Here is a 13185-nt window from a genome sequence, read left to right on the forward strand (position 1 = left end):
CAGGACTACGCAGCCAATCACAGAGCGCCTCCGCGGCGTCAACCAATCAGAAAAACACAACAGCGACCGCTACCACGGGGAAATGTATATGCACACTGTGGAATGATAACAAGTAACACAGCAATGACTGCACGTTAAGGTCAGTGCATTTACTGTTGTTTGTCACACTCGGCTATAAAGGCATTAGAACATCGCGCAACGTCCTGTAGTCATATAGAAACGCTTTATTGTGGTGTTACTCTACTGTAGGGTTTGCTGGACTACAATTCCCGTGAGCCTTCCCGCTAGGAATCATGGGACTTGTAGTCTCACCGTGGCTGGAGGCAGCGCGATAGCTGGATAGGGTTAACCATCTCAGCCCATTCTCCCCCCCCCCCGCTATTCACGTGATGCGTTAATTGGAGTCACATGCTGGTGAGAGAAGTGAGGGCGTGGCCTAGGTTCTCTCAGTCGGACTCGGTAGTACGGAGATGGCCCACGGGGACTTGGGGTATGTTTTACGCTGTAAAAGAGGTGTTTGGGCGGTGGGCATGGAACCCGGTGGACTGTATACTTCATAGGCTGTTACCGGTCAAAATGACAACAGTAAGGTAGCTTTAATGATATATATATATATAGATATCTGTATGTATGTATATATATATATATATAAATATGTATGTATATATGCTGCGGATCATTAGACTAGCTCTTCTCTCTAATTATGAGAATTGTTTGTTAATATTGGCGCCTAATACTCTTTCCTGTGTGTTCTTTTAGATATACAGAAGGTATTTATTCATGGTATATTTGCATACATGGGCAGTACTGCGTGTTGGTGTAGAACGCGGTTCCTGTGTTGCCCGCACCTGGCAGCCCTGCCCGTGATGTGGAGTTGACGTGCCGTCTCGTCTCTTCTGACCCCGTGTGACCTGCGCGTCCCCTGAAGGACTTGTACGACCAGAACCAAAGAAAATGGTGCAGCTGTACAACTGCCACCCGTACGGCTCTCAGCTGATTGTGCCGACCAAACAGGTGCCCGAGCTGTTCTGCTGCGGGCGCGACAGTGTGTTTGTAACCTGTGCCGGCGGCTGTAAAGTGGAGGTGTTCACTGTGTCTGGAGACCTGTGCCAACCGCTGTGCAGTTTTAACACCCTGGGCAAAGTGCTGCGCATGACCTACAGCGACGTAGGTAAGAAACTCGTCCACTGGCAGAAAACTGGGAGATTGTCTTGTGGCTTTTGTGTGTTTGTGCAGGGGTGTAACCCCCAAGCGTCTTGCCTGTGCCGTCTTTGCCGTCCCCCAAGCAGCTTGCCTGTGCCGTCTTTGCCGTCCCCCAAGCAGCTTGCCTGTGCCGTCTTTGCCGTCCCCCAAGCAGCTTGCCTGTGCCGTCTTTGCCGTCCCCCGAGCGGCTTGCCTGTGCCGTCTTTGCCGTCCCCCAAGCGGCTTGCCTGTGCCGTCTTTGCCGTCCCTCAAGCGGCTTGCCCGTGCCGTCTGTGCCCCCCAGGCGGCTTGCCCGTGCCGTCTGTGCCCCCCAGGCGGCTTGCCCGTGCCGTCTGTGCCCCCCAGGCGGCTTGCCCGTGCCGTCTGTGCCCCCCAGGCGGCTTGCCCGTGCCGTCTGTGCCCCCCCCGCGCGGCTTGCCCGTGCCGTCTGTGCCCCCCCCGCGCGGCTTGCCCGTGCCGTCTGTGCCCCCCCGCGCGGCTTGCCCGTGCCGTCTGTGCCCCCCCCCGCGCGGCTTGCCCGTGCCGTCTGTGCCCCCCCCCGCGCGGCTTGCCCGTGCCGTCTGTGCCCCCCCCCGCGCGGCTTGCCCGTGCCCCCCCCGTGCGGTTTGCCTGTGCCCATGCCCACGCCCCATACCTGCTGGAGCGGTGTGTGTCTTCTTTAAGAAGCTATTTTAGTTGCCATGACAACAACCCTTCACTACTTTTGTGTCATATGACAACACTTAAATAAGGCAAAATGTTACTTGATTATTAATAGGACGGGTTTGTCCGTTCCGTAGTGCTAGGAATGGCATTTGGCATACTGTTACTCGTGTGTTACATTCCGCAGGGTATGTGGTCGGTATCTCTAAGATTCTTTCATGGAAAATCTAGGACCCTTTCTTGGCCTTGGAAAATGTCTTCATGGACATTATGATTTTCTTTTGCAAATAACGCATGTCTGTGTGTTTTAGCCATAGCATTGGAAACAATACAAACTCTTAACGTTTAATTTGATCGAAATAGTTGCTAAAATGCTTTCAAGTAGATGGGAAATGGACACGTTATTGTTTACATTCAGTTTCTTTCAATGTAGGTTTAATTTATACGTTAATAAATATGAAGCAATCAAAAATAACAACATTCTTTGGGTTTCTGGGTCATTACACAATTTAACTAGGTATGTTCCGGTTGGATCACGCTGGTCAGGTGTGGTATTAAATATCTAACATTATGTCATTTTTGTATTCTTTAGGGGACTATTTGGTTACCATAGAAGAAAAGAATAATATTTCTTACTTGCGTGCTTACATGAATTGGAGATGTCAGGCCACCGGGACCTCCAGAGTCAGTGTGCGGATGGTTGGCCTTCAAATGGAATCCCTTCATTCGGGGACCTCCAAGGACCAGATGGAAATTATAGAGATGCCTCTTTCGGAGCCCCCAGTCTGCCTTGCCTGCTGCCCGATGCGAGGCGACCTTCTTGTTGGCTGTAAGACTAAACTGGTGGTCTTCAGTCTAAAGTATGTTTCCATCCATGACACGACTTTACTAGACTTCGAGCGTTCTCTCATTTTACACGTTACCGGCATGGCGATTTTGCAGGTTAAATTTTGCGCCGAGTATGTAAGTATCTTGTCAGAGCTGGAGGTCTTGATTGTGAAACTGATCCCACCATCATCTGAAGCTGCTGTCGCTACATCTCGCAATCTGGAGACACAGGAGACATTACCTGACCAAGGTAAATAAAGATTTCAACTAATTAATCATGCTATACTCTTTGGCGTAATTGTCCCCAATATAGAGAGTATGACATTTGATTTCTGATATGTTTGTATTTGCACTTGGGTGGCTGGTTCATTTGTTTTGTTGTTTTTTTTCTCTGCCCACTTAGTTCTTGTTGTAGTATTTACATATTTTCAAACTGATGTCTCATTTGTTCATAATGCCAGCAGTGTAATACTTGTTTGTTTTTTTTAATTTTATTTCTAGGTAATCAGGATCCCGTCCCCGGATCATCTCCTCCACTTCAGCCCGATGACTTTGTCGTATGTCAGAGACCCGTCGAACTGACTGGTGAAGAATGTAAATCCTGTAACGTGTCGGTGACTCCAGAATTGACAGGGCTCTCTTCACGTTCCCAGAGCCCTTCTCAAGTGCTTCATATAATGTACAGGTAATAAGAAAGGTTTGGGTCCACAGGGAATATACTTTGTTTTTCAGAATGCTAACTAAATTATAATCCTGTTTATTTGCATTGGGGAAAACATGAGAAGACCTTTCACTGCTGCATGTCAAATATCACTGGAGAGTGACCCTTGAACACAATCTATGTCTCTTTAGTCAAGTGACTGATCTGTCACTTGAGTTTTTTTTTATATAACCAGGTACCGTTTCATAAATATTTGTCTGACGTTATAATACATTTTCCATAAATGCTTTTTATTTTTGCAGGCATTTTGCACCAGACTTCTCTGAAGGCATATCTGTGGAAAACACAAGATTGCATTCTTTGCAGCTGTTGCCCATGTATAAGACAGGTGAGTGCGCTCATTACCCCTTCCCTCTCACCGCTTGTGTTCTGACCCTTCTGTATTACCCCTTCCCTCTCACCAATTGTGTTCTGGGCCTTCTGTATTACCCCTTCCCTCTCACCGCTTGTGTTCTGGGCCTTCTGTATTACCTCTTCCCTCTCACCACTTGTGTTCTGGGCCTTCTGTATTACCCCTTCCCTCTCACCGCTTGTGTTCTGGGCCTTCTGTATTACCCCTTCCCTCTCACCGCTTGTGTTCTGGGCCTTCGGTATTACCCCTTCCCTCTCACTGCTTGTGTTCGGAGCCTTCTGTGCGGATTTGACGTGTGGTGGTCTGCTAGACATCCGTGCCTGATCTCTGCTCGAGCACAGGTCTCTCAGACTTCTTGTTGTGTGACAAAGTACAAAACATTGCATTATCAAGTGCTATACTATCGATCTTGACTGCATACATGGCATACCACCCACTGTTTCATTTTGCCGGGGAATGACACAATGCCCTAGGACCTAGAATAAGGTAATACGTAGGCTTCAAAGAAAGAATCAATATTTTAGTTCTGCACTGAAAAGTAGTGTGAAAGTCCCAGAACTGGGAAAATCTGAATTTCCAAATAACGGTGAATACTATGGTTTTCTTGTTCTTCAAACAGGAAGGCTTGTTGCAGGGGACCAAACATCATCTCCACAACGAGAACTGTTGAGCCTGTTTTGTTTTTTCTCCATGCCGCACACTGGCTATTTGTACACCGTTGGAAACGTAGTTGAGCTGATCTCTGTATATCGGTATCCAGAGAGGTCACAGCAGGCTGTCCTGACGCCGCAGTTTCTGCATGTGATCACAAGGTATTCTTTTCTGCCTTCACATGCTCGGGCTTAAAATCCTGTCATGGGATTTCAGTCTTCTAATTAGGTCAAACACACAATTTAATAGCAGAGAAGAACCATTCAGCCCATCCTGTCTGCCCATTTTTCTGGCTGTGAAGACTCAAACCATAATCTACCCTTGGGGTTTTCTTATATTCAGAGTAGCCATATTCTTGGATGTTCCCCCACTGGGAGGCTCTTCTACTTATCTACTACCCTGTCAGTAAATTGAAACTTCCTGACATTACATTTAAGCCATTGACCCCATAGTTTTTAGGTTATGACTTCTCGTCCTAAAATGTATCCTTTTTTTTTACTTCTTACCTCACTTCATCCGCATTGTTAATGAGAGATGATGTTGCATTGTGTGTATCCTTCTAAAAGGACTTTTAATAGTTTTGCTTTGTTTTTGATACATTAGACCTTCTTATATTTATAATAAAAATCTAAATGGTTTATGTATGATGCGATATATAAGACACATTCAGATGGCACTGCGCAGGACTGGGACCTACGTCCATGCACAAAGCCGTCCCCAGCAGGCATTCCGTGTGTAGGGGAACACAGAAGTGCTGCACGTGTGTAAATGTTACTGTAATCCTATGTATATTTGCAGACCTCTTTTAATGACCCATGTCCACGTCTTTGCAGTAACAACCTGCTGTGTTATACTGTGAGATGCAGTGCGGTTGCCGCACGCGACGAGGATCCGTACATTGATACCACTATGAAGGTAAAACATTCTTATTCTAAAAATATATTACAAATGGCAATTATTTTATCGTCATTTTTCCTCAAACTCTGATACTAATTTTTTTTTCTTCTGGTGTCTGTTTTGTCTTGGTTGAAGTGACTTGCGTATTGGGTTAGTGAATAGAACCCTCTGGCTAAGGTCAAAGTGGTTAATTAGAGTTGGGGACACTGGACTATGGCTGGAAAAGTTGTACGGCGGTTCAGATAGGAAGGGTTTGTTCTAGAGCAGGGGTGTCCAGCCTGCGGCCCTCCAGCTGCTACAGGACTACATCTCCCATAATGCTCTTTCAGCTAAGGGGCTGGCTGAGGAGTATGGAAGATGTAGTCCTGCAGCAGCTGGAGGGCCGCAGGTTGGACACCCCTGTTCTTAGAGCCTTGGGAGACCTTTCAGTTCATGGGCATTGTGATTGTTTTGCCTCAAATGAGAAATTTCTATAACATAAGTTGTGCTGTGTTGTTGTGTCCTATTGTTTTTACATATCACAGTAAAAAAATACATCATACCTGTGAGCAAATACCATCTGGTTTCTTTTTCCCTAGACTTGTCCTCCTGTGTCCCTTGATGTGTGCACGCTGAGAATGCAGCTCTTCATCGGATTGAAGGCTATGGAGCACTTTAAAAACTATATTATTATTTTGACAAAAGCACACTTTGAGGATGTGACCGAGAAAGGAAGAAATCCCAAAAGGTAGCAGTGAGTCGGAGACTAAACGTATTCAACCGATGACAGTTCTTACCAAAAATGTGCAGACGCTGTTTGTAAAATGTTCTGATTACACAGGCTGCATCGATGACATTGTTCGTTTTCCTTTCAAGCTCAAAGAAAGCTGGAAGTGTTAAAGGCAAAGTACCCGTGGAGACCGAACCTAACTGGAACCTGTATGTCGTGAGCACAATGTCCACCATCCAGCTCTACAATGAAATGGTATTTTGGTTTATTTTATATATAATCCAAAGCAAAGAAGAGAGTGATAGAGCCAGTGATGTGGCACTCGGGGGCAAACTAAATGGTAAAGGGGACTCAAGAAACCAGGGTTATTGGTCTTCTGTAAGAACATCCAGCAGCACAGAAGTGTTGGATATGACGAAGCACGCCGGGCTTCTTCCCACATGCAAAGGCTGCTCGACGGTTTAGCAGGGTTAGATCTTTGTATGGAAGATCGATACATTCTGTATGGTTTGTTGGCTGGTTACTACTAGTTGTGCCATACAATGAGCTCTCTCACCTCCTGCTTTGTCTTGGATTGCGGTTCGGGGTCTGGTTTGGGGGCGATTGGTCACAATGTGCACCCGTATTCTGTGATCACATTCTTTTTTGTTATACACGCGTTAATCTCCTGTGTATTCTTCGTAAACCTTTTGCAGACTTCAAGGTTTTATTGTCAAGCTAAATCATCTAAACAAAGAGATTTAAACAAGATTCCTTTAGTAAACAAAATGTAACGCTTTTTTTTTTTTTTTTTTAGCTTTTGATCTTCTGTCTAGATCCAATTTGCACACGCTTAAAGCAACACTTCACAGTTTTTACTTGATATGTACATAGGCCTATAAACGTTGACGGTTCCTTAAAGATAACCCTGTCTGTATCAGAGCAGTTTTCAGATGTTTGCCCTATCCCTGATCTCCCTCGTCTTTTAGTGTTAGCAGATCGTTCCGTTTACTGACGGAGTGTATATCGTGTGAATGGTGTTCAGGAATTGCGCCAATAGATTAACCGGGTTTTCTGTGTGTAGGTAGAGTACAGCAAGAAATACGACACTATGAAAACACAAAGCAGCATCCACCTTCTGAGTGAAGCCCATCTACTGGTGAGAGCCGCTCTAATGGCGCCCCACTTGGAGGACTCTGCCGAGAAAGCAGAACTATTGGCCGTGTACAGAGAGAGCTGCGCCAGTCTAGGGCACTGTTATAGCAGGTAGGTCTGTAGCAGACTTTGTTCTCATGTATGATGTGTTATAGCTTTTAAGGAATATGGTTAGGAACCCCTGCAACATATAATTCTCTCCAATAAGCAAACCAGTGGGTAGTTTTGCGTGTAGCTTAGCGTTCTAAATCAATGCTAAAAGTGTTCAATGGCTACCAGAGCACTTTGGGAGTTGTAGCTCCCCAACAAAGCGCTATATTTTGGATCCCCTGCTCTAGAACCTCGCCTGGTTCTGTTGCTTTCACATATGGTCAAGTTCCAGCCCCGCAGAGGACTAGCATTGAATTTTAAATAATATCCCCAATGCATTCTGCATTCAAGTTGGAAACCATGAGAACGTTATTATAGATAAGTGATCATTGGTTATTTTTTACTAAACTTTATTATAACTTTATTATAGATAAGTGATCATTGGTTATTTTTTACTAAAAAAATCAGTAAGGAAGTGAATCTTTGATATATCAAACAATTGTAATAAAAAAAAAAGATTCTAAGTTATAATTAAGAGGTAATTTGGATCTAGGTTTTAGTCGGCTTTAAGTCCTCCCCAGGACCAACAATTCCAGTGGTAGCGTGGGTTTTATATATATAGATATATGTATATCTCCTTCAAGACAGGCTTCAGGAAGGTTTCATCTGTTATGTGGTGCAACATAAAATGAGCACGCTTTTGTATAAATTACTAGGCTAAATATGATTGCATAGATTTGAATCATTTGTGGGATCTTTTTTTATTTTTTTTATTATTCTTTAAGGTTGGACACCAAGTATTCGCATCTTGCACTTCCTTATTTCAAGATGTCTTGCTTGTCCATGTCTGAAGTTATAAACCGAGTTCTCTCCGATGAACTGCCCCAGGATCGTGGAAAAGGATTTATGTTTTACTTGAAGCATTCCCTTTTAGAGGAGCTGGATGAGGAGCTGGGAGAAGTATGAAAGTCTTATTTTGCTATTCAATTTTTGGGCTTTTACATCGGCCCTCATCACATTAACGCTTTATTGGGTTTATTTATTTATTTATTTTGCTTCATTAGTGATAATCTATTTCATCCAAACCTGTCTGTTAATGAACCAGAAGATGTACATTGCAGATGCCAGGCAGTGAAAGCATTAGCACCTGGCAGGTACCCTATACAACCTATGCACATGGAGACATGCCTTATTTATAATGTCACTGTTTAAACAACATTTTGACTTTCTTTAAGCAGACATCTATCATATACATTGGATACGCCTGGGCACAACCTCAAACCCACAATGTGTCACTGACATTTTTAATTGATTAATAATTTTTTTCTCTTTTAGGAGATGGCTTTAAAGGTACTGCAGATCTTTAATGACACAGAACCAGCTCAGCTGCCCTGTGTGCTCTGTAGCCCCTGCATGAAAAATGTGTGTCCCAAGAAAGCAATAGGCTACCTGGAAAAGGCCGAATCTGCTTCCAATTCTGGTCTGGTCTCCCTTACTAAAGCATCCATGGCACTGAGGATGAACGATCCTGAGACTTGTAAAAATCAGATGGACCAGCAGCCAGAGGTGAGGTTTTCTTTGTTGGATGTACATTACCAGCAAATGGTTCTAAGCATCATTAACTATGCAGCGTAGCACAACATGTAGCAGACAAGTTGGCCCAAGTGATCAGAGGGGGCAATGTAATATATTCCTTTTGTAACAACCTGAGAATTGTCATCAAAGTTACAACAATGCAGCTAGAGCAGGGGGGCACCCATCAGCTGGAACCCTTGGACAATCATAGACAAGGTCACAGAGAGCAATAACTAGCAACCCCGGACCGAGTTCCCGACAGTTTCAGTTGCGCAACCAAAGCAGCATATAGTGGAGATCCATCTGCAGGGCATCTTAATGACCAAGCAGTCCCCGCCAAAGCTCATCTGTGGTCCTCGCAGCCTATTTCCTCTGTTCAGGGAGCTGAATGGACCCCATCGTGTCATTCTGTTGATATTTCTCTAACAGCTTCCTTGCTCTTATTTTTTTTGCAGATGCTGTTACTGTGTGGCTTTATGAACGAACCAAGGCTGCTTTTGATACACAGAAATAAAGAAATTATTCCAACTCAGATGGCATTTCATCTAAAGGAGACTCAGCCTGGCTTGTTGGTGGCTTCCATAGTGGCTTTACATGAAAACGGCAAGATAAAGCTGAAAGATGCTGAGATCTTTTTTAAGGTTAGTTTTTTCTAAATATATCTAACTCTTTTATTCCTCTGGCTTAAGTATTTTTTTGGTTATTTTTCTTAAATTTACTTTTCCAAACCAATTGCTTGTCAGAAAATCAGATGCATTTTAATCTGTCATTTCTTTAAAATAAAAACATATTATTTTGTGTCCCTATTAAGGTGCTGTGCGAGAACAGTAAAGACGAAGAAAACATTCCCCAAATGCTTGTAGATTTTTGGGAAGCACTTCTTTCCACCTATCCTCCGGATTCAGTTTTACACGATATTCTGTTCAAACTGTCTTCTCGTTATGTGTGTAGGATATGTAAACCCCAGCACATTTGTGTCAGCCCTCTAAAGAACGCAGAAGACCTTGTAAGTTGAACAAACATTCTTAACGTAACGTGTTTCATTGAACAGATCAATTAAAGTATTAAGATTTTAAAATGTCTAATTTTAGTGAACAATTGGAAAGTTAATTTCAGAATTATTGTATTTGCACAAATTTAAATTTTAATGAAATCTCACAGTTTAGTTTTTTTTATTCAGACGAATGACTGAAAATATGGAGGGGCCCCAACGAAAACAAAGCAGAGAGCTCCGAATTATTGTTTATTCTGTCTTCTTTCTTGGTCCACTGTCCGCTATCCTCCAGGTTAACCTGGCAGAGCCCTTGTGCAGAAGTGCTCCAATAAGGCCAGAATCATGACAGATCCACAGAGAAAGAGAAGCCTTTTGGCACCAAACTTTGAACCGAAACAGCAGGAATTAAAATTAGTCATCTGAAAACAAATGGACCAAAAACAAAATGAAAAATATGAGTTTTTGATTCATGTTCATTGTTTTATGACAGTGCCCCGTATTAAGATGTCTCTAAAAAATAAATGAAAAAAAAAAGCTGTAGCATAAATATACTCCGAGATCCTGAAAAATACAGTTTACGTAAAAATAAGTGTGTAAGTAACCTTAAATTGGAGTCTCTAATCCAGAATTATTCTGCTTTTAGTCCAATGTATTCCTTCAGTCTGCAGAATATCGTTTTGAGAAAGCTGGATAAGCAAAATGTGGAGTTTCTGATCTCCAGTTGCCCAAGAACCGGCTTCAGAGACCAATACCAACCAGATCTCATACGCTTCATGACCAAAAGTAAATGGACACTCCTAATTACTGAGTTTGCACAGAGCCCTGACCTTAACCCCATGGAACCAAAAGTGGGATGAACTGGAATACCGACTGCAAACTAGGCCTTCTAGTCCTAGATCAGTGCCTGAGCTCACAATTGGCTGAATGGGTACAAATTCCCAGACGCACGCCAAACTCTTCTAGAAGACTTCCCAGAAGAGTGGATGCTGCTATAGGCATATTAATGCTCGTGATTTTGGAATAGAATGACCAACAAGATCATATAGGTGTTATGGTCGGGTGTCCACATACTTTCGGTCATATTGGGTACTGTATCTGGGACTGTTTCAAACGTACGTTGTCCTAGCACTATCCGTATAGTTCATGCAGCTGCTTTCATTTTTCCATTCATCATCGTGTCTAATTAATTGCATGGCAAATTATCTAAATGTAGTTGATGCAGATAACTGAAATAGTAAGTACCTACATTGCTTAATTCGATAACCTTCAGAAACATGTTCTTATAGTTTGAGTGGTATCTGCGCTGGTTTTTTTTTTATACAATAAAAAAAAATGGCCGCTTAGCAAATCTAGTTAGATGGCTGCATTCTTTATGGTTTACACGTATTCATTTGGTTGGTGATTTGATTTCTCTCTGTATGACCTTTTACGAGAGTTATATTTTTGAGCATCAGTACATGTAATACGCATCCTTTTTTTGTTTCAGAGAAATTCGTGCAGCCATTTTGGGTTAATAAGCCCTTGGATCACAAAGATGGTGGCGTCAGAGTCTACATCTTGTTATGAATGCGGAGACTTGATAAAACTGCAGGTATGCACATTTTTCCATTACATGAATTCTAAATTCACGCCAACATAGATGTTAAAAATCAAAAGCATATGCAGTATAAATGATATATCCTAACTGAAGACAATAGGCAGGTTGCTTGCAGGGGTTTACTCACTAACTACATCTCATAGTAATAGCTTTTACTTATTAACTTTTTTTTTTTTCCTTTCAGTCTCTGCTTTGTGGACCCTCAATGGATATTGGGTCATTTCTCCCTTTTTTGGAGTTTATCCCAGATGATGACAACACAACTTTAAGCATTCACATTATATGTGAGACGCGGCTGATGGAATATGAGAAATCAATAGACCGACTTCTGGATCGGTGCCCTGAAGCTGTGATACAATATGCAAGACATGAGCTAAGGGATCGGAGCCAGGTGCGTTTACAAGACTGCTTTAAAAACAACCAGCTTCTCCTGCACAAATAAAACGCCTCCCAGAGCGCACAAACGAGCCAAACTCTGACACTTAAAAACTCATGTCGTACAACTGAAATGATCTTTTGTGACCGCTTACCGTCCACAGAAGCAATCTGTGGCATGTATGTTGTATTAAAATCTAATGACATCATCGAGCATGTTGCTGCATGGTGTCATCCCTAGAAATGTGTAGTCCGTCTCATATCAGTTTTATGTCATCTTTATATGATGCTGCTGAAATATTAGTGATTATATGCTGTCTAGGACAGCTTTACTTGCGACACTCCAATTAAGTGGAATATTTTAGTGGTTTTCTTAATCGGAGGAGTATTCTTATAACCGAAGCAGGTTAAGGCTCTGAACACTAAAATGCAAGTCAAGTATGTGCCAAGATTTCTGATATGGCTTCTCTTACTAACGACAGGCGCTATGGTGGAACAAGATGCTACCCGAACTTTGCAGCCGTATTCGAGAGAGTGGAAACAAGAACACCATATTTATCTCCTCGTTGCGAGGTAAGGACCGTGCACGCGATGCTGTCTGTGTGGGATTATCCCTTTAGCATCATCGTACAAGATATATTATTTATTTGTGTTGTTTTATCCATTAACTAGTGTTGTCCATCATGTCTGTCTCAGTGTTTTGTCAAGTGTAGGCATCCATATGAATGGAGAGGAGAGTTGATCAGGGAAACACATGGCCTAGAACTAACGTTGTCTACCCCTGTACAGTGTGGAGGGGCATCGTGGTAGCTAACATTTTGCCATACGTAATAAATACATTTACACTGCCTAGTTTGCGTTATTGGAATTAATATATAAAAAAAGAGTAATTGTGGCTAGTCTTTGTCACTACCTCTAACAACACAAAACCAGGATTAGAATCATCTGACTACAATCCCATGCTACAAACTGGGGTGAAAAATAAAACCCAAGCCCAGTAACCTTTTGTGTGTGTGTGTGTGTGTGTGTTTATAGAAATATATATTCTTTTTCTGAAAACCTGAAGCCCCTAAAAATGTTGTTCCTCTCTTACAATTTGCGTTGTTCTTTCAGACACGTTGGAGGTGATCAGCACGGAGCTCGAACTTCAGGACTTTGTGAATTTGCTTCCCGACGATGGCGTGGCTGCGTTTTTCCTACCTTACCTTCTAAACCAAAATAAAAGAAAGCTGGTTACTTAAAACATATTGCAGTGTATGTGTCATTGTAAAATGGAGAACTACGACTACAACCAAATATGTGTGGAGTCCCCCCCCCCCGTTGAAAGTACCCAATTAAAACATGCCATTGACATTACTTTTACCCCATGGATCATAAATCTGTCTGTGAAAACCATTTTCTTGTCCATTCCTACAAT

At 42.7% G+C, this 13185-nt stretch overlaps 1 protein-coding gene across 1 annotated transcript; it reads left to right on the forward strand.

The window, feature by feature from the left end:
- The first annotated feature begins 417 nt into the window (after positions 1 to 417).
- On the forward strand, positions 418 to 13011 carry HPS3 (HPS3 biogenesis of lysosomal organelles complex 2 subunit 1). The gene is made up of 18 exons (XM_053460906.1): positions 418 to 490; positions 760 to 1171; positions 2438 to 2923; positions 3175 to 3358; positions 3637 to 3722; positions 4366 to 4558; positions 5231 to 5312; positions 5873 to 6021; positions 6150 to 6258; positions 7067 to 7248; positions 8013 to 8187; positions 8563 to 8793; positions 9258 to 9443; positions 9614 to 9808; positions 11283 to 11387; positions 11578 to 11784; positions 12251 to 12341; positions 12882 to 13011. Exons 2-18 carry the CDS (start codon positions 955 to 957, stop codon positions 13007 to 13009), a joined length of 3006 nt encoding a protein of 1001 aa, XP_053316881.1. The 5' UTR covers positions 418 to 490; positions 760 to 954; the 3' UTR covers positions 13010 to 13011.
- Positions 13012 to 13185: the final 174 nt, after the last annotated feature.

The sequence above is a fragment of the Spea bombifrons genome, chromosome 3 (assembly GCF_027358695.1).
Source record: "Spea bombifrons isolate aSpeBom1 chromosome 3, aSpeBom1.2.pri, whole genome shotgun sequence".
Lineage (NCBI taxonomy): Eukaryota > Metazoa > Chordata > Amphibia > Anura > Pelobatidae > Spea > Spea bombifrons.